The sequence below is a fragment of the Eretmochelys imbricata genome, chromosome 1 (assembly GCF_965152235.1).
Source record: "Eretmochelys imbricata isolate rEreImb1 chromosome 1, rEreImb1.hap1, whole genome shotgun sequence".
Classification (NCBI taxonomy): Eukaryota; Metazoa; Chordata; order Testudines; family Cheloniidae; genus Eretmochelys; species Eretmochelys imbricata.
Genome location: NC_135572.1, coordinates 234,513,118 through 234,531,006, shown reverse-complemented (window position 1 = coordinate 234,531,006; position 17,889 = coordinate 234,513,118). Strand labels below are relative to the sequence as shown.

Here is a 17,889-nt window from a genome sequence, read left to right as displayed (position 1 = left end):
TCACTGGTAGAATAGTATAGCATGCTGCATGTTCCCTGGAGTGCTTCAGAACATCTAGACTGTAGCTACTGTTCAGACACTAAAGGTTTCATAATTGCATGAGTTCACTCTCAACCCTACAGAGAAGTTGCTGTAAACCATTCGTAACTCCATAATTTGTCATGAACATTATACAATGTGTTACCTCATTCATTTTCTTTTGAAACTCTTCAATTTTCTCTGCTCTTTGTAACAGTCCTTCATTCAGCATAGCATATTGTGATTTAATATTTACTAACTCACTTTCCAGCTTAGATTTTTCCTAATTACAAAGAGGAAGAAGGAAATAAGTATTTATACTGGTTTCTTTAAACAAAATGAATGATATTCTAAATATTAATAGATGCTTCTGACACTATGGCTATTTATCTTGTGTTGAGTTAAGGAGTTACAACTTTTTTTCTGAAATCACTATTATTGATTTAAGTATAATGGCTACAATTCTACAGAACGGAAAGCAAATTACATATTACAAATAAACATACCAGCTAAGACTTATTGAGTCATGCACCTTTTCGCGAGGGCTACTGTAGATCAAGTTTAGGTGAGTGTCAAGCAAATTTTTTTTAAAAACAGTAAAAGAAACCTAAAAGAAAGCCTCGTTGCTTTAATATAGTAATTAATCTTGTTCTCTAATTTTATTCTCTAATCATAACCACTACTTGCTAAATATAATTCCAACAACTACATAAAGAAAATAAATATAAGATCTACTAAGCTTGTGGATGTTGTATTGAGTATTAGCTACAACATTTATTAAGCATAAAAATTATAACCTAAGGGCTTGTCTACATTACCCGCAGGATCGAAGGGCAGCGATCGATCCAGCGGGGGTTGATTTATTGCATTTAATTGAGATGCGATAAATTGACAGCTGAGCGCTCTCCCGTCGACTCCGGAGGTGCAGGCAGAGTTGACGGGGGAGCATCAGCAACTGACGCACTACAGCGAAGACACCGTGGTGAAAGTAGGTCTAAGTACGTCGACTTCAGCTACGTTATTCATGTAGCTGAAGTTGCATCACTTAAATTGGTTCCGCCCACCACCCCCAGTGTAGACCAGGCCAAAGATCACCAAACCAGAGGAAAAAACAGGTGCTTCGTTATTCTGTACTACCTTGTAGAAATTAGCAAGGTGTTTCTTTTTAATATTCTCTAATTCACTCTGCGAATATTTGAGCCGGGTCTGAGTTCCCTGGCACTGTGCCTGTAACTGTTTCAAGTCAGTCTCCTTACGTTTGATCTTCATTAATTCCTAAAACAGATTTCAAAAACTGTATGAGAAAATATACATAAAAAGTACGTTTTAAAAACAGAAGTCAACTTCATAATACTCTATTCACAGGCCAGAAAATATCTTTATGATCATAATCCGACTTCCATTTAACAGGGTGTTTAATTAGACAAATTTAGCACAGGTAAGCCACATCTACGTGAGCCAGCTGACCACAATCAAGTTAAGTTTTGATGGTGTGGGGCATATTTGAAAATGCTTTTCAAACATTGGTTCACTTTCTAGTGTAAAAGGGCATAAATTGATAAATTACTGCTCTGGCCCTCCCAACAAAATCTATGAAATCAAGTTTTACAGTCACAATTCATGAAAGATTGTTCTCTGTTGCATGCTTACAATTTTATTCTCACTAGTCACTACAGCAATGCCTCAAACAGCTTCTCTGATGAAAGACACAAAGTGCTCTTACCATACCACAATACTTTCTATAGCAAAACTAGCTCTTAACAGTTAGGCAATTCTCCATCTACGTAACCCACACTAAGAGAGTAGCTTGGTCTCATCTCCCCAGAAATAGTAAACTATGCACTAGATGGGGGAAACAAAATTACACTGTTAGTGTGGGTTACAGATAAACGAATGGCCCAGCTGCATGCAGTCACACTGCATTCCCTCTCGGAACAAAGGTAACAGGCAGGCAACACTTCTGATCAACAAGCCACTACTAATTCCACTACCCCCATCCTGCATTAAAAATAAAATAATCAGGAATGAAATAAATTAACTTGAAATTAAAAGCTGACAAAAACTGAACAGTTCCTCAGACTGTCTTTCCATTCATAACTTTTATTCCATTTTGCCTTTAGTGTTAAGATATAATTGCCTATTTAGTGGACTTACCTTTAGTTCATCAACCAACCTATCCCTTCTTTCTTTCATTTCTTTCATCTCTTTTTCATCCCAGTATCTAGCTTTAAATTTCAAGTCACTTGACCCTCCAGAGATAACTCCAGATTTCAAAAATAAAGTTCCATCAAGAGACACTGTCTGAAAATTAAAGACATTTTCTTTTATTTAATGAACAATACTAATAATTGTGCATCTGCAATACTTAGTTAGGAATTAGGTTAGAAATTGTGCATCTGCAATATTCTAGCAGCTAATGGACCAAATTCTGAGCAAACAAGTGAACGTAACCATATATAAGTAACCTCCATACTTAGTTGGACCATGCCCCCAAACCCTTGCTTACACAGAGTTATACTGAGCAAGCTACAAGAATTATGTAACTGACACAAGTAGTGTTATTTTGCAGTGAGTAATGTTTTAATATAAATTAGCGTTACAGCATATCAGAAATTAATCCCATGAACTGGAAATGGGACTTTTAATATATTTTATATTTAAAGTGGACTATCACAGCAGGGCTCCCATTCTGCAGACTTTAACGAGTCTTCAGAAGGTACATGACAGGGAGCTACCCGCATGTACTATTATGGTGTATAAACGTCAGTGGAGAGGAACTGCAGAATGAAGTAGGGAGACTTTCAACCATATAGTGCAAAACTTCTGTCTGCACCTCCCACACATGCTCACAAAGGAATCCCTCAAGAACATATGAAGGCACTTCTCTGCGAGAAAGCCAATAAAACAGATTTTATGTTTCTCAGCCAAACATTTTAAATATAACAAGCAAAAAGAAAAAAAAGGAGCATTTGAAAAAGAGTCAACTGTAGGGAAATATTTCAGCACCCTAATTTAAAACTCTTTTTCTAATTTTTTCCCTCCGAGCTTTCCAGAAAAATTCCACACTGGAAAGAGATGGGTTATGTGAAATTTCAGGGGATTAAGTTCCTTTCTGTGTAAACTGGCGAGAGCAATATGATAGTTTTTAGTTAAGTCATATTTTGTAGAATATTTATAGAACAAAGTTATTTCAAATGGTATTAAACATATCATTGCAATCCACCTGATGAAAACATATGAAACAAAATTCAGTTTCTTACTTTCAACCTCACTGGTCCATCAAATGCTATCTGTCTTGCTTCTTTAACAGTTTCACAGACCAGACCATTCCCACATACAAACTGAATCACTTTTTTCAGGGGTGTAAATGGAGTCTGTACAACATCAATCATCATTTTAGATCCTTTTATCTCCCTTAATTTTTCATTGATGGGCTTAATCTAAAAAGCAAAAACAATCTTCTGGAGAACTAGCCGAAATAATGAGATACAAGTACCTTGCTGGGATAGTAAACTGCATGAACAAAATTAACAACAAACATCCATATTTTCGGTAATACCTGTGCCTTCTGAAGAGACAGAATTTACATTTATTAAAGTAAATAAAAACTGGACAAAACATGCATTAAAGTAACATTAAAAATCTACCCACAATCAAAGATGCTAGGATTTATGTAAAAACATTAGGACTTCGATTCAAAAAAGCATCCATAATCAGGACAGCACTTAAGCATATACATAAGCATGTGCTTAAATCCATCTCTATGGATCAAAACACATAATCGCTTCCCCGAATCAGTGCCTAGAATAGTGATTGCCTATATCAAATTTAAAAGGCAGTAACAGGTTTTCAATTTTAACATGGGAATGATGATTCTGTCATAGTTCTCGTACAGTGATTTTATTTCAATTAAACCCCAATTACTGATGGAAACAATTTAACACACTGCAATCACTAGCATTCTCTCATGTAAGAATCAACACACAAACTTGGGCACCTAAACTTGGGCATCAAAATCACACACAGACATCTAAATAAGTATGGTATGATTTTCAGATATGCTGAGCACCCACAGCTGCCACTGACATTAATCACACTTAGTCCAGTCTGTCATGCCACTGAGAGACCTAAAGGCTGCAATAACCCTTCCTGCAATACCACGTCTCCTTGGAGTGGAAGAATATGCTTAACAGGGCTCCACTGCCCCGGCATGCATCCACTTGTGAGCCTCCCATATCTCTCTCCTATGCAAAAGAATCATATTAGTTCCACTGCTGAATGATTCTCCCATGGCTGCAGAGGCAGGATTTATTTTAATGACCAATTCATCTATTTTCTTGAAGCCAGACTGCAGCTTCCTGCCATACAGATCCTTTAAAGTCTCCATGGAAGAGACATCTTTGTCCTGGACATATGGGAAGACCGACCTAGATGCAGGGGATGTGGTTTAATTAGGCTCCAGCTTTATTAACTTAGCTCATCTGGGAGCTATCAAGCAATGTCTCCTGGTCATGATTCCCTTCCCTTTATTATTTCCACATGGTGGGGAGCTGTTGTCAGTCCCCGACCCTTACACAGCTGGTCCCCAGAATGTTGCTGGGACCCCACTGCTCTTCCCTCATGTAGGGATTAAGGGGCTAGGGAAAGGGGTTGTTCTGCTTGTACCAGGCATTAGGAAGCTCATTCCCCGCCTTAGGGGACACTTTCCTTTAAGTCCACTTCCGATTTTGGAATATCAGGAAATAGCCTTCCAATGAAACACGTACCTGTGCTGACACCTTCCATCTGTTAAACGGCCAACAACTTGAATCTTATCTCCTGTCCAACCCCATCAGGTGCCTGAGCTGCTGTGGCAAAGGTGGAAGAAACCACACTGCCCCAGCCAATCTGACAGCAAGGGAAAAATTCTTTCCCTATCCCCAAAGAGGTAACTAATGCAATGCCCATGGCAGACCAAAAACCCAGTCCTACACTAATCCCCATAGTAGGAGCTGCTAATCCTGATCTGACAAGAAACTCAGGCTGGAGGGACAGGGTATATACACATTCCTCCAAGTGCACAGGGGCCAACGGTTTACTTGATCCCTACCAGGCCACCCAACTTCTCAGATGATGCCTCCCCCTCGTTTCCCCCCAATGCCCGAGAGGAAGGCCCTTAAAAGAGCCACTATCCTTTTTTCCTGTCAGTCCAGGCAAAGACCCCCTGCCTTTGAATTTGAGAGGGTTACATTTTAACAGGAGGTCACAGCAGTCTATCTGGGGTACTTCACCCAAAGACTTAGAAGACTCCTTTGACAGCCTAAAAGGTTTTCAGATAGTTTTGGAGAGCACTTGCCTGTTATCTGGCTCTGGCCAGAATTCTTTTACGATATTAAAGAAATACTGGCATCTATGGCACTAGTTACTGCAGGGGGCACAAAATCCTGATTAGAAGAGTGGCCTAATTTGCTGAGTGAGAGGAGAGGCAAAGCAGTAAGGCTGTCAAGGTTCCTCCCAGACTCTGAACTCTAGGGTACAGATGTGGGGACCTGCATGAAAAACCTCCTAAGCTTATCTTTACCAGCTTAGGTCAAAACTTCCCCAAGGTACAAAGTATTCCACCCGTGGTCCTTGGAATGGCCGCTACCACCACCAAACTAATACTGGTTACTGGGGAAGAGCTGTTTGGACACGTCTTTCCCCCCAAAATACTTCCCAAAACCCTGCACCCCACTTCCTGGACAAGGTTTGGTAAAAAGCCTCACCAATTTGCCTAGGTGTCTACAGACCCAGACCCTTGGATCTTAAGAACAATGAACAATCCTCCCAACACTTGCACCCCCCCTTTCCTGGGAAATGTTGGATAAAAAGCCTCACCAATTTGCATAGGTGACCACAGACCCAAACCCTTGGATCTGAGAACAATGAAAAAGCATTCAGTTTTTTACAAGAAAACTTTTAATAGAAAATAGAAGTAAATAGAAATAAAGAAATCCCCCCTGTAAAATCAGGATGGTAGATATCTTACAGGGTAATTAGATTCAAAAACATAGAGAACCCCTCTAGGCAAAACCTTAAGTTACAAAAAAGATACACAGACAGAAATAGTTATTCTATTCAGCACAATTCTTTTCTCAGCCATTTAAAGAAATCATAATCTAACACGTACCTAGCTAGATTACTTACTAAAAGTTCTAAGACTCCATTCCTGGTCTATCCCTGGCCAAGACCAGCATACAGACAGACACAGACCCTTTGTTTCTCTCCCTCCTCCCAGCTTTTGAAAGTATCTTGTCTCCTCATTGGTCATTTTGGTCAGGTGCCAGCAAGGTTACCTTTAGCTTCTTAACCCTTTACAGGTGAGAGGAGCTTTCCCCTGGCCAGGAGGGATTTCAAAGGGGTTTACCCTTCCCTTTATATTTATGACAAAGGCTCTCAAGATTAGAAGTTGGGTTGAAGTAATTTTTAAACTTTGGCTCAAAAAACAGTACTGATGACCTCAGTGAGGTATGTGAATTTACTTTACAAAAGAACAGGAGGCAGCTAAGGCTAAGTAGCATCAAGTCATGCAGCTGTTGTTCAGTAACAGTTCAAGTTGGAATTCAGTTACCCATTAAAAACACTGCCTGAGTCCTGTGCATTTTACAATGGACCATTAATTAATAGTTGATTCCAGTTTGATTACAAAACAAGTTTTTTTGTTAGTATGAAACAGAGTTTCATCTATGAAAATACTATTTTCAGAAGTATAAAATTACTTCTATCTACAGAAGTAATCAGTTTCCAATAGGCTGAATTTATGTTAAAATGTTTTTAGTAAATACAAAAAGGGCTAGAAATGTTTTCTCAAGATATAGAAGAACTTTGTATCTGAGCTCTTTCAGGAGCCAAACTACAACACAAACAGAATTCCATATTGGGACAGAATACTAAACTATGGACAACCTGGGGCACAAGTCTGAATTGCAGGCCTCTATAGTAGTTTTCTCTAAAATGCTACAAGTTTAGGGACAGATCCGTTTTACTATATGGCTTAAGGAATCAGTTTATAAAACCATGATGTAATATATACCGAAGACAGTAAAACCAGTTACACGAGGGAGGCGCAACCAAGGGATAGAATTACAATAAAGGGTCTTAAGTACACAGTGCAGAAAGGGGAAAGGTTTGAGTTTTTATAGCAGTAAGGAACCTTTTGAGGCATATAATGTCTCTACAATAGCTTTATTTGTGCTTAAACACTTACATTTTATATATCCTTATACAACTTAAATTCTACCTTAAGCAATCTTAAAACAACTAATTTGCTGATGAAAAGAAAAAACTTACATCAAGGTAATCCAAAGCAAGAAATGTTTCAGGCTCAGCTCTTTCCTCCTTTAGGAATCGAATGCAATCCCTTGCTATTTTTTCAGTAGCCACAACAATAGCACTCATGTACTTGCCGAAGACTTTGGTAACGGCCAGCTGATATTTTTTATGGATAGGATGACACAAGTCAAGCAGTCTTCCAAACTTAACATAACAAATTGAGAAATGATAAACCTTTCACAGGAAGCAATTAATAAAGCCATATACATTTCAGGACAAAGTATAGCTTTCTGGTGACAAAAATGGGAGAAGCTTAAGCAATTTGCATCTTGACTGACAGCTCTGAATGTTACTGTATCCTCTAAAAGAAGAATACAACCCATATATATCAGATCTTATACACAAGCCTAAAATAATTGATAACATTTTAGTATCAGTGAAGTAATATACTGTTTAACAGTTTACCATAATGGATAATCTGAAACTGAAGTTCTCTGCAGTTAAAAAAAATTGCATTCCCACTTCTATTAAAATATACACACATATACACTAGCACAACCTTAGGGTAAAATGCTCTCCAGTTCTGTCATCCTACCACACTATAAAACTCTAGCTCAGCCAAAAAATGCCAGTGCTGCTCTTAATTTTGATCATTCTAACTTTTACATAGATACTCCCATTTGAAATTTGTAAAAATAAAGTCATGAATGAATAGCATGCTTATCGATGGCACGATAAACTAATTTTTAACTTTCATAATCTGAAGGTTGGTGTCAGTTCAATCACTTAATTCTTTAAATTCATGAAGATTGAATTTAATAAATTTACTGTTCTTTTGTAGTACATTTGCATTGTCATTCCCATTTACAAGTGTCCCTAGAATACATAGATTGAAAGTTAAAACATATTCAAGATTGCCACAGAAAGCCCCATGCTGCCATATATACTACAACTGCAAATGCAAATCTCAAATCTAATTATAACCTCAAGAACATAAATAAATCCATCCAATTACCACAGAATCAGGATAAAGTCTTTTGAGACTCTCCAGCATCTCTGCTCTCTTTTGTTGGCGTCTTCCTTCATGGTAGTCAATTCTAGCATTCTGCAGCTCACCAACTATTTTGTTTAGTTCTTCATTTACTTGAGCTATCTGCACCCTTGAATTCTCCATTTCATCAATTAGGACTGTCTCCTGTTGTTTTTTCTCTGCTAACAATTCACTTTAAAGCAAAATAAGGTAAGATGTGAGAAAAATGTATCCCAATTATATTGTCTTAACTTTACATTAATTTTATGAGTAGAGTGTGATTTTATTCCACAGATTGGAGCCTCTGGGCTGAACTCAACATCTTTATATGGGAACAAGATTTTGATGCATGAAAGTCAAATTATGAGATAACTTTAAGAAAGACTTTACTAACAAACAAATTGAACTGCTGCCATTTATAAGATTTGCTATCTATACAATTAATGTAATCTTTTGCTAAAATTAAGTGGTTAATAGAATATTTGTTCAGCTGTTCTAAAAAGACCAGACACTGGACATAAGTGACCACTACGTTGTAGAAGTTAAACCAAATACTTTTTGGCTATCCTTTATAGGCATGTTTTTCACATAAAAAAAAAAAAAGCTTCTATTTATTTTCCTGGTTATTCACAGGATTTTTTCAGCAAGTTACATAGGGATTTAGTCACACAACTCACATGGTTGGAAGCAGTAATATATTTTAAATGTTTCTAAGTTGAGTCCAAAATCTGCTCTCCAGATACATGCACACAGAGGGCATAATTTGACCGTGAAGCAATACGATGTACAGTTTTGCAAAATTCACATGATCTGAAAAGTCTATGGCAAAATCATGTCCCACATTTTTCACATGTGCACAGGGCATAAGGTACACCCCTGCTCACCTGTGCATTGTGGGTCACAACATCCCTTCACTGGGCTGAAGCTCCCCCTCCATGGCCATCCCCCTCAAACCCATCCAAGTACAAGCCAGCACAACTGAGCCAGTGTGTGTGGGGTGGGGTGCGGGAAAGTAATATGTGACAGGAAAAGGGGTGGTGCAATTACTCTGCATACTCAAAAACAGGGGCAGGAGGAAGACATGGACCAGGGAACAAATTGTGACTAATTCACAATCTGGCTTCTATTCAGCTTCTATGGCAGCAAAACTACTAAACTGCTTTCTGCCCTTTTATTCAAGCCTTGTGGTAAATCCACAATCTAGTCCATAATGAAGACATAATCCTCATACTTATGGAGGGAGAGGAAGCAATCACAAAAAACAAAAAAAATGTGTAAAGTAACATCTGGGAGGACAGTAGCATCATTCTTAGATGACTCTCCCCTCTGAATCCGATTTCAACACCCAAAATTATTGAAAAATTACAACTAAGGACAAACAACAGGATTTAATGCAAGACAAATACTACCCTGACATTTAAAAATACATCTTAAAAAAGGCAGGTTTTCAACAATTTTTTTTATAATATGAAAAGTGTCTGAATTTTAATTTATTTAAAAAAAAACATACATGCATGACTTAGTATACTCCTCCAACTTCTGAATTCGTTTTTTGTGGTCTTCTATCTGTTCCACAACTTGCTTTATACTTTCCTAAACAACCATAAATATGATACAGTTTACAAAAGTAAACAATTCTAAAGCCAATTTGCTAATACTATATATCACTAAATTTTCAGAGTGGGGCACTGATATTTAGCTATGTGACTAACCTTAACCATGAAATATCCATTGAAGTCAAGACACAGCATATCACTTGCATATTTAGTGGATAGCTATTTCCCATGTGAATAATATACTATATCTACCAAAACTACACTATTGTTTTCAATCCAATTAGTACAGAGATTCTTCAATGTGAATGGATCTTGACACTTTCATAAAAACAACTTGGTAATACCCTTTTAACATTTAGTTCAATACCAAAGTTTAGGATTTAAAACAAATGTAAAAAAGTTTTACAAAATCTGCTACAGACTTGCTTTCTTTGTTTTATAAATACTTAAAATTTTAAAATGAAGTGTCCCTCTCCAGAATTTGAAATCCAACATCACAGCATTGTACTAGTGAATATGAACCAGCAAGTGAAATTACTAGTCTTTTTTCCACTGTCCAAACTGAATAAAGTACAAAAACCTAAACCAAAAGTGTCCAGTATCTTGTGACAGGGAAATTAGATTTCAAATTCCTTCACTTTCATTGATCTGAATATCAATAAAGTAGGTAACAAAATCTTCATTTCTTTATTTTTAAACCATACCATGTTCCATCTAGTTGTTTCAAATATTTAAAAACCATGAAGCAGACATCAGCTGTAAAACTATGTCTCTTAAAAAAAGGAGAAAAAAGAAAATGAAAATATGTTCACCCTGTGAAACGCAGTTATGCTGCTCTGATTAACAGCTAAGAAAATGGAGGACAGTTATTCAAACATACCACTGCATTCTATTTATAATGGGTAAGATAATTGTTTCAAACCTTAGAACAATTCAGAGACAGGGAGTTGCATTAGTTCCATTTTATGGTAGTAAATTTTACTGGAATTCTGTTTATGTAAAATTCCAGAAAGAACTCTAGAGTAGTACTATGTACCTTCTTTTCCTCAAATGTTTAAGTGTGGATACGGCCACCTCCAAATGTTCAAATATGAGTTCATAAGAAACACAGCTTCAGCATCTTTCAATTCCTTTCACTAAGTAAAGGAGACCAATCAGATTTCCAAAAAGTGGGGATAGTGAGAAGAGAGTGCAGTATTTAAAAGCTGTATTACTCTAAAAATAGCTACATATAGGAAACATTTCTACTCACAGAATTGCCTCTGTGTATTCTCATTTGTGGAAGATTAAAAGCAGTACCCTCCCCCCCCTTCCCGGGCAAACACACAGTTGGAAGAGTTCTGATTTAAAAAAATATGACTGTTGAACTGCTCTTCTGAAAAAGATATTTGTGGATGATTAGCAATCCAAGCAACTACTTTGGAAATCTATGCCAAGGAAACAGCATGCACCAAAAAAGCAATGTTAGATATAGTAGAATGAGCCCAACCCTGGAACATGAGCAAACTTGTACGTCCACTGGGAAAGTCCAATTCATTTTCAAGTTTTCTGTATATATATATATATGAAGATGCATCTACACCTTCTCTCTAATGTCAAAAGATGAAGACGACCACATACAGCTGACTCTGCACTTCATAGCAGTTGATAAAACCACAAGATTTGCACAGGTAGTTTGAAAAAACAAAAAAACAAAAACACCCCACCTCAAATCCCAACTGCAGCAACGTTTCCAGGGAAAGGCAAGCCTTTAAAATGGGACTCTGTTCTTTCTGCCTCCAGGTATAAAACGTCACACAGAACGAACCCTGAGCAGGACACTAACCTTCTTCCAAAGTGACAAAACAGCAAGCACTCTAGTGCAATGTAAGTATTTTATTATCATATGACACTTGTTCTGATCTACCATAAGTCAATGGTACAAGGAACCAGAAATGCTCACTTTTCTGTCTATGCAGTTGGAATAAAATCCACACCCTGGAGCTGAATTCCAAAAGCTGGTAGGAAACCAAAAAAATTGTCCTGATCCCAAGAACAGAAAAATCAGCCACAACAATCTCCAGGTGGCAAAAAGAAAAGGAGTACTTGTGGCACCTTAGAGACTAACCAATTTATTTGAGCATAAGCTTTCGTGAGCTACAGCTCACTTCATCGGATGCATACTGTGGAAAGTGTAGAAGATCTTTTTCTATACACACAAAGCATGAAAAACTACCTCCTCCCACCCCACTCTCCTGCTGGTAATAGCTTATCTAAAGTGATCACTCTCCTTAAAATGTGTATGATAATCAAGGTGGGCCATTTTGTCCTTTTCTTTTTGCGAATACAAACTAACACGGCTGTTACTCTGAAATCTCCAGGTGGAAAGCTAACTACAACGGAAAAAGGAAAGAGTTGACAAGACACACCATTGATCCTGCAGAGTCCCAACACTAGAGTTATCATGGTAAGAAGGACCTGAGGACAGTATGTATCTGACTCTCTTAACTGCAGATCTGAATGTTTATACTGTAAGCAGGCTTTCACAAAGCCACATCCTAGAAGAGATATGTGAAGTAATTTCTGAAGGACAAAGCGCCAGCCATGTGGCAGTAGGTCTGTCAGAAGAGAAGCAAAAACATATGCACTGTATCAAGGTTGCTGAAGTGTTTTTTGGTAAAGAATGTATTCAGTGCAATTTATAAAATGGCAGGGAAGGACAAGTATTAGACAAAGAGACAGGGTTTCTTTTCCCCAATAAAATTAAATTCCATCTCAGTATATATACCTCAATTTCTTTTTGCTTCCTCTCATCAAGTGTCATCCTTTCTAGATCCGCTTTTTGTTCCCACTGCAGTTTTTCTAGTTGCTGGGTCAATGTCGCTACTTTCTTTCTCGCTAGTTCTTTTAGCTCTTTATACTGATCCAGCTGTACAAACAGATTCAAATAATATTACTCCCGCCCTTAAACATAAAGGGAAATTTTCACTACATTATGTGCTTGACTAGCAAATTAACAACCTTATTAAAACTACAGATTGTGAATTATTATCCAGCTATGGAGCCAAGTGTTGGCAATCAGATGCCATGAAAGAAAACTCTAAACTAGACTGTAGGCAAGAAAACAGGAGAATAAAGTTTGAAGTTGTGTTTTAAACAAGTCATTAGGCAAACTAAAGCTTCCATAAACATTTCTGAAAAAAGGAGAGGACCAAAAGTAAAGGAATTATTCTTAAAAATAACAGTTATTTTGATACAATGGGGGAAGCCTCCAAGGAGAAAAATTTGTAGAGGTACACAGAAGGGTTTAAGCTTGGGGCAACCTGATAAATTATGCCTAAGGTTGACAAATCTCTTCACTAATGAGGAGTCGGAACTCCTCCACATTAGTGAAAAGGTATGTCAACCCTGGGCATAATTTACAGGGTTGCCCCAAACTACAGGGACAATATGAAGGAAACTTACCAATTGGGTTCTGCAGAATTTAATGTATAATAAAAAAAAATGTTTTTAAAAGACTTTCTAGCTCTAATGGTTGCAGAAATAATTTTCTCAATGTGAACTAACTGGAAAATTATGCAGTGATGTCTTCCTGAAACAACTTTATATCAGAACTGTGAACTGATCTTTTCTGTAGCAGTTGGGCTGTAACCACTCTTTTAAAACAATGGATGAAATCATGGTCCCACTGAAGTCAACGGCAAACTCCCATTAGTTTTAACAGAGCCAGGATTTCACTCAGTCTAGTACTCCCCGCCCCCCCCGCAACTCTCCACAACTCACTTGACTTGCTTCCAGCTCAACATCTGCTCTTCTCTGTAACATCTCCTCTTCAACCTTCTTTTCATATGCTCTCCAACTTCTCTCAACATCAGTCAGCTCAGTGTCCAATTCTTTTATGTTTTGCTCTTGTTTAGCAAGGTGTTTCTCATTATCTTTTGAAGATTTCTTAGCCATATCTACTTTCTTGATTTGGTGAGAAGTGTTCTCCTTTGCTTTAATATACTGGGGCCTTTTCTGATTCAATGATGCTTCTAGGGTTCTTTAGGGGGTTGGGGGGGGGAAAAAGATGCATTTTTGTCAACTTTGTGTTTCAGGAAAACCAAGAAATGAAGCCTGGAACAAGATAATAAATAAATAAATAAATAAATAAAAACAATTTTAAAAATCACCTTTTAGGTGGGGACCACATATGAGATGTTTCAGTCCAAAGGTCATATTTTGATACATATAACTGAAAACAGGTTTAAATGTGAAGTACAATGCTATACCGCCCCTACAATGTTGTAGTGAACAGGTAAAATGGTTTTATTGAGAATAGTGACAAATAAAGTGGCTGAAAATTAAGTATTATATATATTTATTCTGTAACACTGTGATTACTATTTTAGAAATCTCCAATTGACTTCAGTGGGGTCAGAATTTCACCCACTCTCTTGATCAGGAAATACACTTTGAAGAATAACTTAGAATGCAGACTAACTCTCAAAATCTCAGTTCAGTCATATCATAGGAAAAAACTTACTTCATTTCTTTTTCCATGTGTTGTTGGTCTCTATTTAATATTCCAAGCACTTTTTTCTTAGCTTTAAATGTGTCCTCAGCAGAAGAAAGGGAGTCTTTCTTGGTATTCACATCCATGTTCTTTTCACCCAATTTATTGTTCAAAAAGTCAATTTTTTTCTCGTTGTGATAAAGTCGGAAAAGTTGCAGCTGTATCCTGTTTTCTTTCAACTCTTCAAGCAGCATCTGGTAACGCTCTGCCTACAAACAGGAATTTTTTATTTGCAGTTTTAAAAAGGATTTTTAATCACTAGCAGTCTTAATCTCAGGTCCAGAGTAAAATGAGTAAAGTACTGGTGACTATGATTCCAGAAAAGTGTACCGATCACAAAAAAACCCAAAAAATCAAAAACAAAAAAACACTACACCTCAGCCATATATAATGCAGTAGTTACTATAAGAATTGCTAGCCCTGCAGAATAAATCATTTATTTAATTAAAAACATATTTATGACCACTGCACCTTGTATACTTAGAAACTATTATATTCAACTCCATTTCCTGTTAAATATTATGAATTCCACCCAATAGTAAGTCATAACTGCCTTTTTTCCCCCTCTCATGCATGCACTCAGGCAACAAACTTCGCAATACAGGGTCACTGAACACTCTGGGGAAAGGAAGAATGTAGACATTTAGCTTGGTTTCAATAAGTTTCACACCTCTGGAACATAGCTCACTATGATTGAGCAGCAAATTGCAGGATTGGGCCTTCTGAGATCAAGTATTTTTGGATGTAAAGGTTTATTCTTCCATTTTTAAAACATTCTGCCCAGTAAGTGCCACTACTGCATCTGACTGTACAAAAAGGGCAGAAGTACAGAAATGACGTACTACTGATGTATATGGGCAGAAGACACTTAACTATTCATCCTGTCCCACTGGAAAACATAGTGTGTTCCTTGCTGATTTTTTTTTGGTTAAATATTTCAGATTATACAAATTAACCATATTACGTGGAAAAGCATTGACTGAAAAACACTTCAAGAACCATCACTTTCCACAGAAAACAAGGAAAATTTATTTATTGTAAAATGTATTAGAATTGCTTGACCCAAGCTCTATGTATTTTTACTAAGGTTCTGATCCTATAAACTCACACTATGCTAACAGAGTTTGCAAGATCAACCACCATGCCGTATGTTTTCTTAAATATGAAAACCTCCTTTTTATGTTATTTTTTGCATTACCTCCTCTTTCTCTAACTTTGCATGCTTGCGTTCTACTGCCACATGTTTTTTCTTGTTATAATTAAACTGCGCATCCCCCTCTGCCTGTTGCATTTTCTTCTTCTTTCTGTCATATTCCTCAGCAAACTCCCATGAATTACTAATTTGTTCAAAAAGCTGGGTTCTTTCCTTGGGCTTCTTCATTGCAATTGACTCTACTGCTCCCTAGAATAGAGTTTCAAAGATGTAGCACTGAGAATCATAGCACTGCAGATCACTGTACTGTACAAAGAGGGAATCTGAACTTGCAGACAATATTGTGCTATTAACTCTCTTAAAATCAAGATATCACTTAAATGATATTTCACTAACGTCAACAGCCTCCCAGTCAGAGAGACCTGAAAGTCCACTGAACCTAAACTGGACACAGACACCAAATGAGAAAAAAAACGAAAGTTGTGGAATCATGTAGTACTGGCAGAAAAATCAGAAATTACAATACAAACCTCACTATTCAAGAATATATAATTTACATAATTCATCCAAAAAAATTTCTATACTAAAGATTAAAACTTGGGAAACAAGGACTCCAGTCAGGAAGCGTTATCACTAATACAAAGTGCAGTATTATGTTACATTTATCCCAACACCCATTAGGTTATAGGACTGGAGGAAGCTGAGACGATATTGACAAACTGTGACTGTATAAATCATTGTTGCAACCAGGGTCCTATGGTTGCACCAGTTCTTATACAGAGGAGGTCAACTGGGGAATCTATGGAAAGGTTGTAGTTTGCTGGTTATAATTATGCTGTCTGTATGTGTGAATCATCTTTGTATTTGAAGTTATGAATATTGGCTATGTATGTGTTTGATTTTAAGTAGCCTCAGTGAAGCATTTGGTCAGCTTCTTGAGAAGGGACTATTCTCAGTAAGTGCCCAATCAAGAAACACTTAACTAACAATGGACTTTGGGAGACACCAATCCACATCTGAGCTTTCCTGGGAATGTTCAAACTAACATGTTTCAGAGTAGCAGCCATGTTAGTCTGTATCCGCAAAAAGAACAGGAGGACTTGTGGCACCTTACAGACTAACAAATTCATTAGAGCATAAGCTTTCGTGGGCGACAGCCCACTTCATCGGATGCATAGAATGGAACATATAGTAAGAAGATTAGATACACAGACAAGGTGGAAGTTGCCATACAAACTGCAAGAGGCTAATTAATTAAGATGAGCTATTATCAGCAGGAGAAAAAAACTTTATACTGATAATCAAGATGGCCCATTTAGACAGTTGACAAAAAGGTGTGAGGAAACTAACATGTAAACAATGGTGTCAGCCTGCAAAGAGCTAAATCATTCATAGACATGTGACTTCCCCAGGTGGTTAGAGACTCCATCTTGTGGCTGTGATGTTGCACAAGAGAGAATATAAAAGGCCCTGGAAACCCCTCTATTTTGTCTTCAGCCGGCTCAAAAGATACTCTCTCCACCCCAAAGAGATGCCTGAAAGAAAGTAGAACAAAGGACAGTAACTATGGGGGAAGGAGTCTAGTGTGTCAAAGAAGCTTGTTGGAACATCTCGGAGGGTGAGATTTGCCTGCATTTAGTTTCCTACTGTATTAGGCTTTGACTTGCATGTTTCTGTTTTATTTTGCTTGGTAATTTACTTGTTCTGTCTGTTATTATTTAGAACCACTTAAATCCTACTTTTTATACTTAATAAAATCACTTTTTGCTTATTAATTGACCCAGAGCAAGTAATTAATTCCTGGGGGAGCAAACACCTGTGCATCTCCCTCTATCAGTGTTACAGAGGGCAAACAACTTATGAGTTTACCCTGCATAAGCTTTATACAGAGTGAAACAGATTTATTTGTGGTTTAGATCCCATTGGGAACTGGGTGTCTGCGTGCTAGAGACAGGAGCACTTCTTAAGCGGTATTCAGTTAAGTCTGCAGCTTGCGTGGGACATGGTTTTGACCTGGGTCTGTGTTTGTAGCAGACTAGCATGTCTGGCTCAACAAGGCAGGGTTCTGAAGTCCCAAGCTGCCAGGAAAAACAGGCTCAGAGGTAGTCTCAGCACATCAGGTGCCAGTCCCAAGGGGATTTCTGTGACCCAACCCGTCACAGAAGCTTTTCAAATGAAAATTTTCTGAGAGAGTTTACATGATGTAGATTCAGTTCCTTCCATATTTTCATAATTTTTTTTAAAGCAGACAAGTTAGTAGAGCTTGAAAATTAAGTACTGTATATATTTATTCTGTAACTGTGATTAC

The 17,889-nt window shown here is 37.4% G+C and overlaps 1 protein-coding gene across 3 annotated transcripts in view; it reads right to left on the bottom strand.

The window, feature by feature from the left end:
- The window catches only part of SMC1B (structural maintenance of chromosomes 1B), a 65,874-nt gene that overhangs the window by 34,591 nt on the left and 13,394 nt on the right, over nt 1-17,889 (bottom strand). For all 3 annotated transcript variants that reach the window (XM_077807442.1, XM_077807443.1, XM_077807440.1), the window contains exons 4-14: nt 15,627-15,830; nt 14,399-14,637; nt 13,657-13,915; nt 12,662-12,802; nt 9,849-9,931; nt 8,324-8,531; nt 7,327-7,512; nt 3,279-3,458; nt 2,173-2,319; nt 1,156-1,293; nt 185-301 (exon numbers count right to left, since the gene is read on the bottom strand). In XM_077807442.1, coding sequence (XP_077663568.1) covers nt 185-301; nt 1,156-1,293; nt 2,173-2,319; nt 3,279-3,458; nt 7,327-7,512; nt 8,324-8,531; nt 9,849-9,931; nt 12,662-12,802; nt 13,657-13,915; nt 14,399-14,637; nt 15,627-15,830 — 1,902 coding nt within the window. The remainder of the gene's footprint in view (nt 1-184; nt 302-1,155; nt 1,294-2,172; nt 2,320-3,278; nt 3,459-7,326; nt 7,513-8,323; nt 8,532-9,848; nt 9,932-12,661; nt 12,803-13,656; nt 13,916-14,398; nt 14,638-15,626; nt 15,831-17,889) is intronic.